General features: G+C 41.5%; 1 protein-coding gene across 1 annotated transcript; it reads left to right on the forward strand.

Moving 5' to 3' along the window:
• Positions 1–982: 982 nt before the first annotated feature.
• LOC112245022 lies at positions 983–13,192 on the forward strand. Its single transcript, XM_024412960.1, has 6 exons — positions 983–2,111; positions 7,189–7,314; positions 7,419–7,461; positions 7,776–7,811; positions 7,991–8,023; positions 12,620–13,192. Exons 2-6 carry the CDS (start codon positions 7,192–7,194, stop codon positions 12,994–12,996), a joined length of 612 nt encoding a protein of 203 aa, XP_024268728.1. The 5' UTR covers positions 983–2,111; positions 7,189–7,191; the 3' UTR covers positions 12,997–13,192.
• The last annotated feature ends 8,913 nt before the right edge of the window (positions 13,193–22,105 follow it).

The following is a 22,105-nucleotide window of genomic DNA, read 5'->3' on the forward strand; positions in this document are numbered from 1 at the left end:
CGGCCTCTGACCGTAAGACACTAACGGGGGTAGTGCGTACGGCCCAGTACATCACTGGGGCCAAGCTTCCTGCCATCCAGGACCTCTATACCAGGCAGTGTCAGAGGAAGGCCCTAAAAATGGTCAAAGACTCCAGAAACCTGGGCCTCCCTAGTGGCGCAGTGTTCTAAGCTGTGACACTAGAGATTCCAGGCTCTGTCGCAGCCGGCCGTGACCGGGAGACCCATGGGGCGGTGCACAATTGGCCTAGCGTCGTCCGGGTTAGGGGAGGGTTTGGCCGGCAGGGATATCCTTGTCCCATCGCGCACTAGCGACTCCTGTGGCGGGCCGGGCGCAGTACACGCTGACACGGTCGCCAGATGTACGGTGTTTACTCCAACACATTGGTGCGCCTGGCTTCCGGGCTAAGTGAGCATTGTGTCAAGAAGCAGTGCTGCTTGGCTGGGTTGTGTTTCGGAGGACGCACAGCTCTCAACCTTCGCCTCTCCCGAGTCCGTCCGGGAGTTGCAGCGATGAGACAAGACTGTAACTACCAATTGGATACCACGAAATTGGGGAGAAAAAGGTTAAAAATAAAAATAAGACTCCAGCAACCCTAGTTATAGACTGTTCTCTCTGCTACCGCACAGTAAGCGGTACCGGAGCGCCAAGTCTAGGTCCAAGAGGTTTCTAAACCGCTTCTATCCCCAAGCCATAATACTCCTCAACATCTAATCAAATGGCTACCCAGACTATTTGCAGTGCCCCCACCCCACTCCCCCCTTTACGCCGCTGCATAGTCACTATAATAACTCTACCTACATGTACATATTACCTCAATTACCTCGACTAACCGGTGCCTCCGCACATTGACTCTGTACCGGTACCCCCTGTATATAGCTTCCCTATTGTTATTTTACTGCTGCTCTTTAGTTATTTGTTACTTTTATTTATTGTATTTTTCTTTAAACTGCATTGTTCGTTCAGGGCTTGTAAGTGAACATTTCACTGTCAGGTCTACACCTGTTGTATTCGGCATATGTGACAAATAAAATTGGATTTGATTTTAATTTGAAGTCAACATTCTCTGGTGTGTGGACTTTCGACCATCTTTTTGGTACCATTTGAAAGTTAAAATTTCAATTTTATTCCCATTTCAGTAAATTTATCAGCCAAAACATGACACCCACCCTGTATTCAAGAGCATGTTGTGTCTCAACCGATGGTGGGCACAACACAAGAACCTCAGATGAAGTCAAATAGGGTCTAAGCTACAACATCTGTATATGCTAAAAATCGGAGTTGACACGTTTTTAGACAATTGACATATACGGTTATAAAATGACAAATGTTATACCCCCCAAAATTCCAATAAATTATTGAATAGTTTGACACCCCTGTTTGTAAGCTTTTAAATGATATCAATCTCAACTATTTGTCGTTTTCAGTGATAAGGACATGGATGTCTCATATTATGGTGGGGTATAAAAAATATGGCAATCTTTGATGTTTTGGCATCCAGGTCTAAGAAGTCACTTTCTGAACACTTCTACAATGGGCCAGTATGGATGAAAGGTTTCGTTCATATCAAAAGGGGTGCTGTCAAAAAGTTACTTTACCACTGTACTTGATCTACAGTATTTCATAAAATAATGGATAAAATACCTGGGTTTATTGATTATTTAAAATCATTTTTTGTTGTCATAACGCAGAAGGGAAATCAAATAAATCATAGCCTGGGTGACAATCTGTTTCTGCTCTCTGCTCTTCTTATGGACTTGTCATGCCTGGCTTGACAATGGAGTAGGCATAAGCATAAACAGATCTTGGACCAGGCTAAAATACATTTTCATAGAAGAATATGACATCATCAGTTGCTAATTTACCAGTCCCAGGGTCAATGTGACCAAAGTCTACCTAGACTTTGAGGTGGTTGTTTTAGTCCATGATGCTTTGCTTCACTTCCTCCTTGCTTTCCAACCACAACTCACAGTGAAGAAAAAAACTTCATCGCATCGAGCCTCAACTCAAGTGGAAGGGGGGAAACCCTGTCTAAAGAACATGTCTCTGAAATGCAGCATGGTATGCAGCAGACAGATTTGTTTGTACAAGGACACTACAAGACACACTAGGTGAGTTGAGATCCTGGTCATTGTGTTTCATTTTATTCATATCAAGCTACTCATTTATTTATGATGTATATGTATATTGTGGTAACACAGAATTGTGGACAGTGGTCCATTGTATTTGCAATACTTTTTCATAATGTCACACCCTGACCTTAGTTTTCTTTATTATTTTGGTTAGTTCAGGGTGTGATTAGGGTGGTATGTGTGTTTTTGTCCTGTCTAGGGTTTTTTGTATATCTATGGGATTTTGGTGTGTCTAGGTAAATGTAGGTCTATGGTGGCCTGAACTGGTTCCCAATCAGAGACAGCAGTTTATCGTTGTCTCTGATTGGGGATCCTATTTAGGTTGCCATTTCCCATGTTGGTTTTGTGGGTTATTGTCTATGTATAGTTGTCTGTGTCAGCACTAGTGGTTATAGCGTTATTGTTTTGTATGTTTGTTTGTTTGTTTAACTATTCTTCGTTTAATAAAGAAGAATGTATTCTCGTCACGCTGCACCTTGGTCTCCTCGTTACGATGAACGTGACACATAATGTGAAATTCCTAATCTTAGACTTAATTATAGGATGTTTGGATGAGGAATATGTGACACAATGTAAAATCACTTGGTGATGACAGTAATGTCTGATTTATCATCACACAGTAATAGTCTAATGGCTCCACAGTTATATTTGATCTAAAAACAGTGGCTGTTGTATGAATATTTAGTGGTATTTTCAATAATGAGACTGTAATAGGATGGACCCAGTCTCATGTCCTATACCATATGACAGGTAATGCGGTCAAATTGATCATTGCCAGAACGTTTTCTCACTCACTATGCATACCTTCACAATTACTTGTGTCTTGTGCAAGTGTGTAACAGGACAAATATAAGCACCCCCCAAATTATTATTATCATTACCTTGACTATTGCATTCATGTCCTTCTGAACATACCAAAGTACACTGCGTGACAGCCGTAATGTCTTATCACAGTCACACAGTACATACCACTCTCTGCATGTTTACTACAAATTATTTTGTTGTATTTCTCTGGTAGGGAGTTCAGGTATCACATTTACAGTCACTGATGTTATTGTTTGAGCCAATACAAGTAGCAAACCACACTGCGCATAGGGCAGCATTGTAGTTTAAGAGGGGAATAACCTGTGTAGGTGAAATTTCAGAGTTTGTTTGTTTTATTTATTTATAGGGGACAATGCACATTAATCAACATCAATATTACAAAAATGCAACATCCATGTAAATGTGCCGGGGTTAGCCGAAAGATAATTTGCACCCGTAGTCCCAGGACAGCTAAGGACGATTACACAGTCACAATACACATACTCACTTAAACAATACAAAATACAAATACATTACATAATTCTATAGGGTTCACATACTTTTTCTTCCCACTGTACATACTGCTTAAAGGTTTCCAGACTAAATAAATGATGTTTGTAAGTGATATGACAGTGGTGGTAACTGTTTGGTTTGTTACAGTGCCTTGCGAAAATATTTGGCCCCCTTGAACTTTGCGACCTTTTGCCACATTTCAGGCTTCAAACAAGATATAAAACTGTATTTTTTTGTGAAGAATCAACAACAAGTGGGACACAATCATGAAGTGGAATGACATTTATTGGATATTTCAACTTTTTTAACAAATCAAAAACTGAAAAATTGGACGTGCAAAATTATTCAGCCCCCTTAAGTTAATACTTTGTAGCGCCACCTTTTGCTGCGATTACAGCTGTAAGTTGCTTGGGGTATGTCTCTATCAGTTTTGCACATCGAGAGACTGACATTTTTTCCCATTCCTCCTTGCAAAACAGCTCGAGCTCAGTGAGGTTGGATGGAGAGCATTTGTGAACAGCAGTTTTCAGTTCTTTCCACAGATTCTCGATTGGATTCAGGTCTGGACTTTGACTTGGCCATTCTAACACCTGGATATGTTTATTTTTGAACCATTCCATTGTAGATTTTGCTTTATGTTTTGGATCATTGTCTTGTTGGAAGACAAATCTCCGTCCCAGTCTCAGGTCTTTTGCAGACTCCATCAGGTTTTCTTCCAGAATGGTCCTGTATTTGGCTCCATCCATCTTCCCATCAATTTTAACCATCTTCCCTGTCCCTGCTGAAGAAAAGCAGGCCCAAACCATGATGCTGCCACCACCATGTTTGACAGTGGGGATGGTGTGTTCAAGTTGATGAGCTGTGTTGCTTTTATGCCAAACATAACGTTTTGCATTGTTGCCAAAAAGTTCAATTTTGGTTTCATCTGACCAGAGCACCTTCTTCCACATGTTTGGTGTGTCTCCCAGGTGGCTTGTGGCAAACTTTAAACGACACTTTTTATGGATATCTTTAAGAAATGGCTTTCTTCTTGCCACTCTTCCATAAAGGCCAGATTTGTGCAATATACGACTGATTGTTGTCCTATGGACAGAGTCTCCCACCTCAGCTGTAGATCTCTGCAGTTCATCCAGAGTGATCATGGGCCTCTTGGCTGCATCTCTGATCAGTCTTCTCCTTGTATGAGCTGAAAGTTTAGAGGGACGGCCAGGTCTTGGTAGATTTGCAGTGGTCTGATACTCCTTCCATTTCAATATTATTGCTTGCACAGTGCTCCTTGGGATGTTTAAAGCTTGGGAAATCTTGTTGTATCCAAATCCGGCTTTAAACTTCTTCACAACAGTATCTCGGACCTGCCTGGTGTGTTCCTTGTTCTTCATGATGCTCTCTGCGCTTTTAACGGACCTCTGAGACTATCACAGTGCAGGTGCATTTATACGGAGACTTGATTACACACAGATGGATTGTATTTATCATCATTAGTCATTTAGGTCAACATTGGATCATTCAGAGATCCTCACTGAACTTCTGGTGAGAGTTTGCTGCACTGAAAGTAAAGGGGCTGAATAATTTTGCACGCCCAATTTTTCAGTTTTTGATTTGTTAAAAAAGTTTGAAATATCCAATAAATGTCGTTCCACTTCATGATTGTGTCCCACTTGTTGTTGATTCTTCACAAAAAAATACAGTTTTATATCTTTATGTTTGAAGCCTGAAATGTGGCAAAAGGTCGCAAAGTTCAAGGGGGCCGAATACTTTCACAAGGCACTGTATCAAGAATCTTAAGTGTTTGTAGAGTGATTCAATTGGTTTCAGAATAGTAGCTCCTGTTTGTGACCAGCATGTGAGGCTATATCTCAGATATGAGAAAATCATAGCATGCCTATATAGTTTGGCGTTCTCCAGAGGAAGGAAATGTCTTTTAAACCTAAAGTTGGATAATCCAAACTTAACCGTGTTAACCACCTTCTTCACATGTTTCTTATTAAATGTCAAGTTGGAGTCCAAAATGACACCAAGATACCTGAAGTTAGACACAGCTTTCAGATTCTCCCCATTAACAAGAACAGCTCGTTGGGAAGAATCAATGGAATCAATTCCTTAGAGAAGTACATACAACAGTCTTGTCGGTAATTCTTGCCTGCATCACCACCTATGTCCAGTTTAGTTTAATGCATTCCAGAAAATAGCAATTGTCTGTTTCGGTGGAATGTTTAGTTCTGAATCCAAATTGCATTTGATGTAAGGAGTTCCCCTGAATGAGGTGATCAGTCAGATGATCAGCCACCCATCTTTCAGCTACCTTTGTTAGCACTGGAAGGATGCTTATAGGTCAGTAATTTTCCACCAGTGTTGGGTCACCTGATTTTAAAATAGTTATCACTGCAGCAGACTTCCAAGCATTGGGGAAGAGCCCATATTTAACGGACAGATTCACTAGATGTACAATAAGGGCAATCAGAGAATATTTGTCTCTTCAGGAATACAGTGTCTAGACCAAATACATATTTGGTTCTAGAGCTCCTGAAGAAGCTAATAATACTGTCCACTGCTGATGCTGAGATTTCAGGAATTCTGAATATTGGTTTATTATTATCTATGGGAGTGAGAACTGTGGTCTTGGTTGAAAATCTTTGAGCCAGTTCCCTGAGAGAGTCAACAAAAACATTGTTAAAGGTGGTGGATATGAAATTGGAGTCTTGAATTAGAATCTCATTAACCTTTAATTCGGGATGTTTTTTTGGACTTTTCAGCTCCTCTCCCTGTTAGTTTGTTGAGATTTTCCCAAATCACTTTGACATTTTCTTTTGCTTCATTGATCACTCTGCAGAGTGAAACACTGAAAGAACACTGCTTTTTTATATTCTTAATTACCTTATTTCTCAGTGATGCAAATATACATCTGCCATCATTCTTACCAGACTTCAGTGCTTTTTTCAAGGAAAAATCCCGTTCTCTCATCTGCCTCCAGAGGTCCTCGTTGAGCCATGGTAGAAAGATTTTCCGTCTTGGCTTACGTTGAAATTTCCTAGTAAAAGAGGTATCCATGTTGTCAATAGCTGACAGAAATGTTCTGTATCCAGACTCTGGGTCTTCATTGCTTAACAGATCAGACTAGTCCATTTGATTTATAGCTACATCGTAGTTTCTCTACTCACTTTTCTGGATTTTTATATCGTACTGTTACACATTAATATGGTTCTTAAATCTCTTTTTTGTGATCTTTCTAAACACCAATGTAACATTGTAGTCAGATATGCCAGTTGGTAAGTTACTGGACTTAATTATTCGATCAGGTCTGTTAGTAAACACCAGATCAATTTGAGTCTGGGATGACTGTGTTACTCTGGTATGACCTTGTATTAATTTGAGTCAGGTTGAAATAATCTGTGATCTCTGAGTTTTTTCCAGCAAGTTTTGTTTTCCCAGTTTACATTGAAATCGCCCATGAAGATAATCTCCTTCTTATGATGACATTCTTTAAGCATGGCATTTAGATGGTCAGTGGGGTATAATCTAAACTAAATATTATTCAGAAGGCAGCCTATTGACTAATGTTGAGGTGCTCAGACTCAAACAGTAGCCTATGGTGGAAGATCTACAACCTGCCTGCTGATATCTATTCTAGACCCTTCAGATCTGCAAATGTAGGATTAGATAAGGATTAGGGCCGATGGGAAGTGGAAGGGAGTGAATTGGGACGGGTCTCAGTGGTTTGTGGTACGTGTGTGTTTTTCAGAGGATGAAGAGTCAACAGCACACCTCCAGATATCTGCTGCTCCATGTGTGGTGCGGGTTTCTCACAGTCGCAATGGGGATTATGGTCGCAGTTCTCACAACAGTGCAAATAAACTCACCTGACAAGGTATGTCCAATTATCATCAGTGATAGCTAGACTCAGATATGATGATACATACGGGTAAACTGATGATGATCTAAAGATGTCACAATGTAATTTCTCTCTCCAAGAGTAATTTACCTGAATCAAAGGAGGAAAACCAGCACCCTCCAAGTAAGTTGTACTGGGTTACACATACTGACATTAATAGTTTTTTCTGTTCTGTATGTCATTATATTGACCAAGGCACTGTAATATAATTCCTATCTCATATTAGACATTCTACAACAGTATTATTATTATTATTTTTTTTTTTTTTAAACAGGCAAGTCAGTTATGAACAAATTCTTATTTACAATGACGGCCTACCAAAAGGCCTCTTGCAGGGACGGGGGCTGGGATTTTTTATATATATTTTTTTTATATATATATATATATATATATATATATATATGACAATGACTTGAAATATTATTTTTATTTTGCAGACGGCAGTTTTCTGGCTCAATTGAATTCATCAAAGGGTAAGTAAAGCATTGCTATTTCCATTTCTGATTAATACATTGTGTGCAGTAGAATTCAGGTCAATTGTGCATTTTCTGGAGAAAGATGGCCTTGTAAGATTGCACAAGCAGAGAGTAACACGTAAACTTTACAAGATAGATCAAAACAGGAAAATGAATGGGCTGTTTTTGCTTTCCAGCTCCCAGTCCCTCCTATATCCATCTGACCATGGGTAAGCTAAACACTTTCTTTCCTAGTTTCTAGGTATGGACTTTTGGGCCTAACATTCCATGCTTGTTGCAGTTTCCTTTTTACATCCTAAATTCATGGAATGCATGAGTTAACATTGGAGCTTCTGCAGTCTGTTTGAACTTGTCAGTTCCACTAAACAAGACTAGGGCCCTGTACACACTCAGGTTGTACAACTGATCTAACACATTTGACACCTAGGTTGTGATACACCTAATAGTTATATGATACACTGGAGAGTGGGTCTGTAAAATACACTCACCGGTCAGTTTATTAGGTATTAGTAGTACTGGGTTGGACCCCCCTTTGCCTCCAGAACAGCCTGAATTCTTCGGGGCATTCTACAAGGTGTCGGAAACGTTCCACAGGGATATTGGTCCATGCTGACGCGATGGTATCACGCAGTTGCTGCAGATTGGATGGCGGTACATTCATGCTGTGAACAGTCCGTTCCATCTCATCCCAAAGATGCTCTATTGGGTTGAGGTCTGGGGACTGCACAGGCCACTCAAGTAAACTGAACTCGCTGTCACGTACCAGGCAATGTTTTTCCACTCTTCAATTGTGATCGCGTGCCCACTGGAGCAACTTCTTCTTGTTTTTAGCTGATAGGAGTGGAACCCAGTGCTGTCATTTGCTGCAATAGCCCGTCTGTGACAAGGATCGACGAGTTGTGCGTTCCCGAGATGCCGTTCTGCACATCACTGTTGTACAGCGCCATTATTTGTCTCTTTGGAGGAGGATTACTTAAGATACTGTTTGAAGAGGTAGGATTTCAGATGTTTTCGGGAAGATGGGCAGGTACTCTCCTGACCTAGCTTCAAGGGAGAGCTGGTTCCACAATTGGGGTGCCAGGACAGAGAAGAGCTTGGACTGGGCTGAGCTGAGCGGGAGCTGCCCTCACGTAGGGGTGGGAGGGCCAAGATATACAGTATAACATGCTTACTAACATGCTTACTCACCATAAGCAGAACATATTACTACACAGTCCAATGTAATTGTATGTCTCTTATCAACAAGATGTTATGCCTCTTTATTAATCAGAAAATTATATTTATGTTTTGAAAACATTATTCAAATATTCTATCTATTCTTTAAACATTAAGCTATTGTGAGGGTAGGTGTATTAGTGTAAGGTTAAAATGGTAGCTGTACAATTAGGGTGTGCTCAGAATGAGGTATAGATTTAGTTCCACCAATTTTTCCCTCATCATGCGCTGTGCCCCCCCGTCTGCTCCTTTGTGCAGTGAGGTTTAAGACCCACAATCAACCCATCTACTGTAACTGCTTAGATGCGGGCATCCACTAACCCCAACACAATGCTACAATTACTGTCTGTGAAAATACGTTATAATATTTTTTACGTACAGTGCATTCGGAAAGTATTCAGACCCCTTGATTTTTTCCCACATTTTCTTACTTTACAGCCTTATTCTAAAATGTATTACATAGTTTTCCCCCTATCAATCAACACCCAACACCCCATAATGACAATGCAAAAATAGTTTTTTGGGAAATAATATCACATTTACATGAGTATTCAGACCCTTTACTCAGTACTTTCTAAGCACCTTTGGCAACGATTACAGCATCGAGTCTTCTTGGGTATGACGCTATAAACTTGGCACACCTGCATTTGGGGAGTTTCTCCCATCCTTCACTACAGATCCTCTCAAGCTCTGTCAGGTTGGATGGGGAACATTGCTGCACAGCTATTTTCAGGTCTTTCCAGAGATGTTAGATCGGGTTCAAGTCCGGGCTCTGGCTGGACATTCAGAGACTTGTCCCGAAGCCACTCTTGAGTTGTCTTGGCTGTGTGTTTGGGGTCGTTGTTCTGTTGGAAGGTGAACCTTCACCGCAGTCTGAGGTCCTGAGCACTCTTGAGCAGGTTTTCATCAAGGATCTCTCTGTACTTTGCTCCATTCATCTTTTCTTCCTCGATCCTGACTGGTCTTGCAGTCCCTGCCGCTGAAAAACATCCCCACAGCATGATGCTGCCACCCCCATGCTTCATCGTAGGAATGGTGCCAGGTTTCCTCCAGATGTGATGCTTGCAATTCAAGCCTAAGAGTTAAATCTTGGTTTCATCAGACCAGAGAATCTTGTTTCTCATGGTCTCAGAATCTTTAGGTGTCTTTTGGCAAACTCCAAGCGGGCTGTCATGTGGTGAAGTGCTGCAGAGATGGTTGTCCAACTGGAAGTTTCTCCCATCTCCACAGAGGAACTCTAGAGCTCTGTCAGAGTGACAATCGGGTTCTTGGTCACATCCCTGACCAAGGCCCTTCTCCCCTGATTGCTCATTTTGGCTGGGCAGCCAGCACTAGGAAGAGTCTTGGTGGTTCCAAACTTCTTCCATTTAAGTATGATGGAGGCCACTGTGTTCTTAGAAACCTTAAATGCTACAGAAATGATTTGGTACCCTTCCCCAGATCTATGCCTCGACACAATCCTGTCTCTGAGCTGTACGGACAATTAGTTTGACCTCATGGCTTGATTTTTGCTCTGACATGCACGGCCAACTATGGGACCTTATAAAGACAGGTATGTGCCTTTTCAAATCATGTCCAATCAATTGAATTTACCACAGGGGGACTCCAATCAAGTTGTAGAAACATCTCAAGGATGATCAATGGAATCAGGATGCAGCTGAGCTCAATTTTGAGTCTTTAAAAAAAATATATTTCACCTTTATTTAACCAGGTAGGCTAGTTGAGAACAAGTTCTCATTTGCAACTGCGACCTGGCCAAGATAAAGCATAGCAGTGTGAACAGACAACACAGAGTTACACATGGAGTAAACAATTAACAAGTCAATAACACAGTAGAAAAAAAGGGGAGTCTATATACATTGTGTGCAAAAGGCATGAGGAGGTAGGCGAATAATTACAATTTTGCAGATTAATAACACTGGAGTGATAAATGATCAGATGGTCATGTACAGGTAGAGATATTGGTGTGCAAAAGAGCAGAAAAGTAAATAAATAAAAACAGTATGGGGATGAGGTAGGTAAAAATGGGTGGGCTATTTACCGATAGACTATGTACAGCTGCAGCGATCGGTTAATTGCTCAGATAGCAGATGTTTGAAGTTGGTGAGGGAGATAAAAGTCTCCAACTTCAGCGATTTTTACAATTCGTTCCAGTCACAGGCAGCAGAGAACTGGAACGAAAGGCGGCCAAGTGAGGTGTTGGCTTTAGGGATGATCAGTGAGATACACCTGCTGGAGCGCGTGCTACGGATGGGTGTTGCCATCGTGACCAGTGAACTGAGATAAGGCGGAGCTTTACCTAGCATGGACTTGTAGATGACCTGGAGCCAGTGGGTCTGGCGACGAATATGTAGCGAGGGCCAGCCGACTAGAGCATACAAGTCGCAGTGGTGGGTGGTATAAGGTGCTTTAGTGACAAAACGGATGGCACTGTGATAAACTGCATCCAGTTTGCTGAGTCTCATAGCAAAGGGTCTGAATAGTTATGTAAATAAGGTATTTGTATCTGAATCTGTTTTTGCTTTGTCATTATGGGGTATTGTGAGTAGCTTGCTGAAAAAAAAAAAATAATTTGAATAAGGCTGTAACGTAACAAAATGTGGAAAAAAGTCAAAGGGTCTAAGTACTTTCCGAAGGCACTGTATACAGAGTTTTCAAAGGGTATTGAAAGTGTAGTTATTTTGCCACCTGTGTGTTCAAATATATGCACAAACATACACTATATATACAAACGTATGTGTACACCCCTTAAAAGGAATGTATTTGAGCTATTTCAGCCACACCGTTGCTGGCAAGTGTATAAAATTGAGCACACAGACATGCAATCCCCATAGACAAACATTGACAGTAGAAGGGCCTTACTGAAGAGCTCAGTGTCTTTCAACGTGGCACCGTCATAGGATGCCACCTTTCCAACAAGTCAGTTCACAACATTTCTGCCCTGCTAGAGCTGCCCCAGGTCAACTGTAAGTGCTGTTATTGTGAAGTGGAAATGTCTAGGAGCAACAACGGTTCAGCCACGAAGTGGTAGGCCTCACAAGTTGACTGAACGGGACCACTGAGTGCTGAAGCGCGTAGCGTGTAAAAAATAGTCTGTCCTTGGTTGCAACACTCACTTCCGAGTTCCAAACTGCCTGTTTCAGTATGACAATGCCCACATACACAAAGCGAGGTCCATACAGAAATGGTTTGTCAAGATCGGTGTGTAAGAACTTGACTGGCCTGCACAGAGCCCTGACTTCAACCCCATTGAACACCTTTGGGATGAATTGAAACGCCAACTGCGAGCCAGGCCTAATTGCCCAACATCAGTGCCTAACTTCACTAATGCTTTTGTGGCTGAATGGAAGCAAGTCCCCGCAGCAATGTTTCAACATCTAGTGGAAAGCCTTCCCACACGAGTGGAGGCTGTTATAGCAGCAAAGGGGAGACCAACTCCATATTAATGCCCATGACTTTGGAATGAGATGTTCGACAAGCAGGTGTCCACATACTTTTGGTCATGTAGTGTATATTAACCCATTTATATGATGTAAAGCATTTTAATATTTTATTTTATTCTCTTTTCTTTCCTTCTGTCTCATGAGAAGGAACATTATCTTGGGAGAATGACCATGGTGTCCCCGTCTGTGGCTCTTGCTCGCTCGTCCTCCACGACAACTCTGTCTACATCAGATCTGAAGGCTTCTACTACTTCTATGTCCAGGTCACCTTCACTAGGCACACCGGGGGAGAGGAGAAGAGGAAGGTGACTCTGTTCAAAAATGGCATTCTGAATAAGACCCAGCAAAGGAGACTGAGTGAAACCGTGTATCACGGAGAGAAAGAGTGCACTGTGTTCATGTCCAGGATGGTTAAGCTCCAACAAGGTAACAGTCTCAGCCTTGAGATAACATCCAAGAATAATAGTTTTAGGTATGGGGGAGAGAATACCTATTGGGGGGCATATCAGCTCCCCCCATATTGAGCCAACAGACATTGTTATTGAGACTTAGTTCAAGATTGAACCAAAGAAGCTGTTAATACATTGTTTGTTTTTTAAAAGTGTGCGTTAGTTACTAAACTGAATTTATTTTGTGAAAACTGTAACTGTTTAGCATATGCACTGTTTGTTTCGCTGAACAGATTTGATTATATAATGAGGTAACAGAATACATCTTCAAACTATGTATTTGTGTGTGTGTGTGTGTGATTTCTTGTGATATTAATGGTATCTATCATGATGTGAATTAGTCGATGCTAGCTATTATAGACGCTAAATATATTTGATATGGAGACAGTGGTCGTGTCTGAATACCCATACTAGCGTACTAAATAGTATGCACAAAAAAAGGTTTTATAGTATCTGAAATTTCTAAAATAGCATTCCGAATGTGTCATCTAATGTGCGATTTGTGTTGATTCCCACTGTTTATCCATTTTGGTACAGCGCATCAATTTATCAGATTATCAGCTGTTGTCAAACACACAAATTCTACTAGATCAAACAGCGAAATGACTTACAGTTTAAGTATGCCACTGCCACTACTTACTGTTATCATCCATTGTCTATGTTATTTAGCAGTCGCTCTTATCCAGAGCGACTCCCATTCTTCTCCACTGTGGGAATCTAACCCACAACCCTGGCATTGCAAGTACCAAGCTCTACCAACTGAGCCACACAGGAGGCAGCACTTACCACATGGTGGCGCCACCTCACTACAGTGGCAGATGTCCTTCTCTGTCACTTTTGAGATGGATTCTGCTGCTATCACAGACTCAGCTTATTCAGAGACATGCAAACTAGGTCTGAAAACACCTGTACCTATTAGCATTAGAAAATTTGAAGTAACAGAAACACACATCAGTGCTGAGTTATCATTGGCCGAAAGCTAACCACTGGGCATTAACATGGTTGGAAAAAAAGATTTGACCAACTTTTAGCCTAAATCCAATGACATGGTGAAATGTTATGTTGATTTCACGTTGAATTCAGGATAGTTGACAACTCAACCAAATGTAAATCAAAACTAAACATTGAACTGAAGTCAGTGTCCAGTGGGAATGCAGTGATGCTTTAGTTGCCCCTATTACACAGAATCAAGCAGGAACTAGCGATTGATAGCTACTCAAAACAGGAATCCACCAAGTTGTCGGTGTCAGATTAGTCATAGCTGCTATTCCTCTAGTCATCTCTCCACAGATATCTGCAATTGTACACACGTATTCACATGTCCGCTACTGTGTTCAACCTCCTCTAACTCTGTCTGGGCTGGGTGACTCAGGCTCTGCACACTATTGGATTGCATAATACCTGGCAGGCCGCTCTTACCATGTGATGTGGAGAAGATCTGTGTAAATATGTAGCTATGGGGCTTCCGAGTGGCACACCGGTCTAAGGCACTGCATCTCAGTGCCAGAGGTGTCACTACAGACCCTGGTTCAATTCCAGGCTGTATCACAACCGGCTGTGATTGAGAGTCCCATAGGGTGGCGCACAATTGGCCCAGCGTCGTTGTAAATAAGAATTTGTTCTTAACGGATTGCCTAGTTAAATAAAATATGTAGCCCATGAAAGGAAGTTAGACAAGCGAGCAAACATTTTAGCCAGGTAGCCAAGGACAACAAGAATTTAAAGCGTGTACTCTATGACACAGTGACAGACCGTTTCGTCAACATGAAAGAGAGGAGGATGGCATTGGCGTTTCTCTACAAGTAGGGTGTCAACATGTTTTTTCTACTTGCACGAACGCGCGCACACACACACACGTAGAAATCAGAACCATGGACAGCCACGTCATATGCTTTCTGGACTTCACCGGACAGAGGTTGTTCTCTGGTTTTGTGATTAAAACAAAGGTGTGGTTGAATTTATTCTGCCACTGTTTCTTCTTTTTGTCCCGGCCTTAGGCCTATACAGTGCATTCGGAAAGTATTCAGACCCCTTCCATTTTTCCACATTAGTCTAAAATCTATTAAATTAATTGTTTTCCACATCAATCTACACACAACACCCCATAATGACAAAGCAAAAACAGGTTTTTAGACATTTTTGCACATTTATTAAAAATAAAAAACAGAACTTATTTACATAAGTATTCAGATCCTTTGCTATGGGACTCGAAATTGACCTCAGGTGCATCCTGTTTCCATTGATCATCCTTGAGATGTTTCTACAATTTGATTGGAGTCCACCTGTGGTAAATTCAATTGATTGGACATGATATGGAATGGCACATACCTGTCTATATAAGGTCCCACAGTTGACGAGGTTGAAGGAATTGTCCGCAGAGCTCAGAGACAGGATTTTGTCGAGGCACAGGGGAGGGTACCAAAAAATGTATGTAGCATTGAAGGTCCCCAAGAGCACAGTGTCCTCATCATTCTTAAATGGAAGAAGTTTGGAACCACCAAGACTCTTCCTAGAGCTGGTCGCCCGGCCAAACTGAGCAATCGGGGGAGAAGGGCCTTTGGTCACTCTGACAGAGCTCGAGAGACCCTCTTTGGAAATGAGAGAACTTTCTAGAAGGACAACCATCTCTGCAGCACTCCACCAATCAGGCCTTGTGTGGCCAGAAGGAAGCCACTCCTCAGTAAAAGGCACATGGAGTTTGGAGTTTGCCAAAAGGCACTAAAAGGACTCTCAGACCATGAGAAATAAGATTCTCTGGTCTGATGAAACCAAGCTTGTAGCATCATACACAAGAAGACTCGAGGCAGTAATCTCTGCCAAAGGTGCTTCAACAAAGTACTGAGTAAAGGGTCTGAATACTTATGTAAATGTGATATTTCAGTTTGTTATTTGTAATACATTTGCAACATTTTTGAAAAACCTGTTTTTGCTTTGTCATTATGGGGTATTGTGTGTAGATTGATGAGGTAAAAAAACGATTGAATCCATTTTAGAATAAGGTTGTAACATGTGGAAAAAGTCAAGGGTGTTGAATACTTTCCAAATGCACTGTATATCACAGTAGCAAAGTATATCATCTGACAGGTTACAGAGCAAACAACGCAATTATCACAAAAGATCGGTTGTAATATGTTCATTATTTTCTGGCTTGGCTTTCCCAGTGATTTTACCCCATCGCTGCTATGTAGATGATACTCAACTATTTTTCTTCCCCTTCTGACACCCAGGGTGTCGACACACATCTCTGCATGCCTGGCAGCTATCTCAGCTTGGATGTCAGCCCACCACCTCAAGCTCAACCTCATCAAGACGGAGTTGCTCTTCCTCCCGGGGAAGGCCTGGCCGCTACAGGGCCTCTCCATCACGGTTGACAACTTCATGGTGTCCCCCGCTCAGGATGCAAAGAACCTTGGCGTGACCTTGGACAACACCCTGTCGTTCTCTGTAAGCATCATTGCAGTCACTCGCTCCTGCAAGTTCATGCTCTACGGCATTAGTAGAGTATGACTTTACCTCACACAGGAAGCAGCACAGGCCCTAATCCAGGCACTTGCCATCTTCTGTCTGGACTACTGCCACTACAATGGTCTTTAAGTCCCTTACTGATCTTTATGAAAACATTTTCTATAGGACGTTCTGACAACATTCAAAACATTCCCTTTAGGAAAGCTCTCCTTTCATGTCCTAAAGCACGGGACCATACTCACCATCATCTGAAATGAACTGAATCGACCTCCATCCCTCCTGATTGATGTAATCATTTCAATCAGGTTTGGTGGTGAAACAAAGTGATGTCCTTGCTGATCTGCAATACAGGGATATTTGCTCCTTCTTTCGTGAGAATTTAAGCTATAGTTGATTATCACTTCCTTACTGTTGTGGTTTCCTTCCTGAGCATTTTTTCTTTCGACTCCTGTTTTCAGGACCTACTTCCTGCTTTTCAGTTCATCCTAAAGTACAGTTACATTCCGAGTAGTTGAAATTAATTTACAAACAGATCATATGAATGAACCACATGACAAATACAGAAGATGAGCCTGTCCTTCAGTCATGTGAGGGCCATGAGACACAGGATAGTGATGTGCGGTGAGGTCAGTGGCTGGGTAGGCACTGGCTATTATCAAAGCCAGATTAACTCACAAATAAACCTTGATGAAGGCCAAGTCCACTAAACAACAGATGGCTCCAACAACCAGAGGGACATAGGCTAAATTGACAAATGTAAATACCAAATGTAACCAAGACACACAAGTGATAGCCTCTGATGGCGGCATATTTCATATCATCCGACAAAATGACACACTGCTCAACTCAGCTCGTCCATAGACCGATGTAGCGTCCACGGTTACAACCAATAGCTGACACTAAAATACCAATATATGGACACATTTCATCCGATTAGTTTGCAATGCAAACCCCATAGCCTTTCATAATGGATTTACAATTCTTCCAATGCACTGTGCCTGGCGCGTGCAACAAACACAAATACATAGTCGTATTATGTGAAATATTATTACACATATATATAATAAATAAGGTTCTCACGAAATGTCCATATCAACAATCGAAATAACTGAAGAATGTGTCTAATCAAAACGTAATTGCTTGATAAATCAAATACGTCAAAGGGATGTGGTCTATTCTCATGTTCATTTAACAGTAGACTAACCTGCAAATTGCTAAGGAAAATGCATTTCAGCCTACCTTTACTTGTAAAGGAAGTCCATTCGTCTGTCCTTCAGGGTAAACCTCTCAGTGACAATATTGTAGAAGTCTTCTTTATTCTTTTGGAGTTTGAAAAGGCTCTCAGTCTCGATTGGCATGAGGGCCAAAGATGACAAAATGATCAAACCTGGCTTTCATTTGAATACTGATATTGTCCAAAATGTTGTAAAACATTCCTCTCATTTCATCAGCTGTCTGCTCCGGTTTGCTGTGTCTGTCAGGCCAAGTGTGGTGCATTTCTCCTCAAACCGATCATAGAAAGTGTCAAACTCTTGTCCCTGGGCATCCACAACTTTCCTTGTTTCCCTGATACATGCGCAGCAGAACCCCATTTTCATTATTTTATTCTGCAGAACACAAAGGAGTGCCTCAGTTTAGCTGAAAATCTCCCCATAGACCAACAGCAGAAAGCCGGTTGATTCCTTGACAGCCAGGTATCATATCCAGAGGCCATCAGCATCGTTTCTTTGCCCCAATCTGAAGACTTTGTCTCTTCATCTGATGAAGGTCAGGGAGCGCAGATGTTGGTCTCCCTCTCTGAATTTGACCAAGTTTTTCTTAGAAATCCATCTTGGAAAATTGTTTGAGGTGGAGTATGGTGTTCATTTGTCAGGTTGTTTTTGCTTGCTAGCTAGATTTGTTCAGTTCAACGTATGCGAGCTCCAAAATATGTAGACACATAGAGTTGTGTACATTTTACCCCAGGCTTACCCACACAATATGCTTAGACAATATGCATGTGCAAAATATGAAATCCACTCAATGCAACAAATGAAGGCTAAGGCACTGCTTCGCAGTGCTTAGGGCGTCACTACAGACTCTGGTTCGATTCCAGCCTGTGTCGCAGCCGGCCATGACCGGGAGACCCATGAGGCGGCGCACAATTGGCCCAGCGTCGTCCTGGTTAGGGGAGGGTTTGGCCGACCAGGATGTCCTTGTCCCATCACGCTCTAGCGACTCCTTGTGGCGGGCTAGGTGCATGCACGCTGACTATGGTTGCATGTTGTAAGGTGTTTCCTCCAACACGTTGGTGTGGCTGGCTTCCGGGTTAAGCGAGAAGTGTGTCAAGAAGCAGTGCGGCTTGGCAGGATCGTGTTTCGGAGGACGCATGGCTCTCGACCTTCGCCTCTCCCGAGTCCGTACAGGGGTTGCAGCAATGGGACAAGACTGTAACTACCAATTGGATATCACGGAATTGGGGTGAAAATGGATTTCAATGGATGGGAAGACATGCATACTCTGGCGCCTTTCCTGATGTTTTGATGTAGTTTTAGCACATTTTGAGTAGAAAACCAACCAGAATCATTGAGAAAAAATATTAGATTTAAATAAAGAATGTCAATTTTTATATAATATATTTTTTTATTTGGCTTTCCGTAACAGCTTGTTAAAAATTAGATACTGTCACGACTTCCACCGAAGTCGGTCCCTCTCCTTGTTCGGGCGGCATTCGGCGGTCGACGTCACTGGCCTTCTAGCCATCGCCATCCACTTTTCATTTTCCATTTGTTTTGTCTTTGTCTTACACACCTGGTTTCAATTCCCCAATTACCTGTTCATTATTTAACCCTCTGTTCCCCTATGTTTGTTTGTGAGTGATTGTTTCTATGTAGGAAGGTCCGTTATTGTGGGCTCTGTTTTTGTATTGCATTTATTATATGTTGAGTAAAATATGTTTATTTACTCATATCTGCTGTCCTGCCTGACAGATTATCACAGAGTAGCACGACTTACCCTGCCTTACCCTACCTAGTAGCACGACTTACCCTGCCTTACCCTACCTATCATACACTATAACTACTTTACTGTGCTAACTACTAGCCAGTGTGTTTGACTGTTTCTGTACACAACAAGGTGACATTGTACAGTATGTTGGAATATTTCAGTGTGTGGGCCACAATTTATTTTCCTTCAGCTTACCTCATGAGACAATCTGCATTTAACAACAAAAATGTTTTCAGAATGTTGATAACAATGATAACAATTTTGTTATCAAATGCTCTTTCAGCCAATGGGAGAGGAAACAGAATGAATCACCCCTCTGACGTCCCTAAGGATATGTATCACTACCATCTTAGTACATAAACAGATCGAATAGTAAGAAAAAGCCTGCTTCTCTGTTCCTAGAAGTAATCCCTGAGGTAACTTGGATGGACATGAAATATCCAGTTGGTTCTGTGATCAAGGTCCACGTGATGAGTCCTGATGAGACCTAAACTGATGAGACCCCAAGCCAATACCTAGTTAGGCTAATACACTGTTCTGGCAGGAGACCCAGCTTTCAGTCACAGATAGGTGAATCCAAAGTAGGGCCAATTACATCATTACTTAAAGGGGGATGGGAGGCTTTTTATATTTTAGTCATTTAGCATACATGCTCATGAAGAGCAACTGACATTAAGTGCCATGCTCAAGGGCACATCACCAGATGTATCACCTAGTCTGCTTGGGGATTCAAACCAACAACCTTTCTTTTATTGGTCCAACACTCTTAACTGCTAGCCTACCTGCCACCACAAAGTATTTGATGGCCAGAGATAGTGGTGGGTAATGTTGAAACTTCAGAGAGAGGAAGGGTTGGACCACGGCCCTGCTACAGAGAGGGGTGGAAGGATTGAGGTGAAGGTATTGCTAATAGGGCAGAGGGAAGGGCATCGAGATATGAGGTCTCAGGTAGATGTTTCCTCTCTTTATCACAATACTTGTGTTCCTCACAATCAAAAGGACTCTTTCTTTCCTCAATAGAATTCAGTATGAGAGGTTCCTGTATTATATTTCAGATGACCCCTGAAGTATTCCCTAATGCTTCCCTGCTCTTTCCTAGATATTGCGGTTGGCGTGTATTTGCAGGTAGTCATAGTCTTGGAAACATTGCTACACACTAACATGAGAGATGAATCAGAGGTGAGATCTCAGTTCTTGTCACGGATCCCTCTGGAACTTTCATCATACACACCTGTCCCCTATTCCCACGGATTAGTATTTGTATATATTGGTTTCCATTGGGGGGTTGGTTATTGTTACAATGTCCATTGGTGCATGTGAGTACCTGTACTGTGTGTTTTGGCTTTCATGCCCTTGTGGATTGCGTAGATGATTGCGGGTCTCGTCCAGTGTGTTAATCATTGTGCGCGTGTGTATTTATTCGAGGTACTCCTGTCTCCCGACCCTTTATACCAACGTAACAGTTCTCAGGTATTACAACTGAATGACAATACATAAAACACTGTGACAATACTCCTAGCTTCCCTGATGGTCATACCTATAGTGCTTGTATTTGCACATAAGAATACATAAGGAAACAGTGACACAGTGCATGTAAAACAGTGTTACGTGACAGTGCTCCAAACTACCTTTACCAGCGGTGATACATTGGCCCTATACACTACATTGAAGCTGCAGTCTGCGGCTCGGTCTGGTCACCCCAGTTACTTGTTTTGGTAGACAGCCAAGGACTGGGACTGGGGAAATGTAAATCATCAAATCACAGTTTATTTCAAGTGCATTTAACAAAAGCCTCAATACACTTGACCAAAAAAAGGAATAAAAAAGAAAGTGAGAAACAACAGAGAATTCAAACTTAACCACTCTCAAATTCATAGACAGAGCTATGATGCTGTTCCATATATTTTATCCAAATTATAGTTTTAACCATGTTTTGAAGGTATACAGTGCTTGTTTATCACTAACAGAAACAGAAATTAGATGACGAAACAATATGCAAATAAAACTCAGTTCAGGTAGTGTATGGGTGATGGAAATCCCACAAATAAACCGGGTTATGCTGCAAACTCGCACAACCAGTCAGGGAGGGCAGCGAAATACGGAAGCCAGATTGGGTCAATAAAGAGAAGTCAAAAACCTGTTTGGGGGTTTGGAAAGGGTTATGTACGAAACCAGTTCTGAAACAGAAAAGAGGGATATTTACAACAGTCTTTTATTTCTCCTGAGCCTGTCCTTGTGTAACTTTGAATGTATTGTGATTGTGTAGGTGTAGAAGTATTCATTTTACATCCAGTTATTAACAACTTCAGTGCAGCAAGTTCTATGTAATCAATAAATATCATAATTGTTTACTATTTTAAATGTATGACTATTACCAGACAAACAGCATTACAAACAGCTGGTGAATAAGACTGAATAAAAATCACTAACTAAAGTTCAAGTCAAAAGTGGCTTTGCTACACTTTACATTAAGTAGCAAAAATACCATGGAGTTTAATGGTATTCACATGCATTGTGTAATTACACAATAAATACACACACGACTTATTGAGAATTCCTTGTTTTATGTAAATGCAGTTTCAGTATATAGCTGAGAAGTTACTGTACATTCTGGTTACCAAATAGAAAAACTACACTGTTGCACAAGGAATTAACTTTCAAGTTGAACGTCCTGTTTTGCCTTAACCCCATCCTGCAACCACACCTACCCATTGGAATCCCAGTTTGGCAGAGC

Source organism: Oncorhynchus tshawytscha, linkage group LG03, assembly GCF_018296145.1.
Source record: "Oncorhynchus tshawytscha isolate Ot180627B linkage group LG03, Otsh_v2.0, whole genome shotgun sequence".
NCBI lineage: Eukaryota > Metazoa > Chordata > Actinopteri > Salmoniformes > Salmonidae > Oncorhynchus > Oncorhynchus tshawytscha.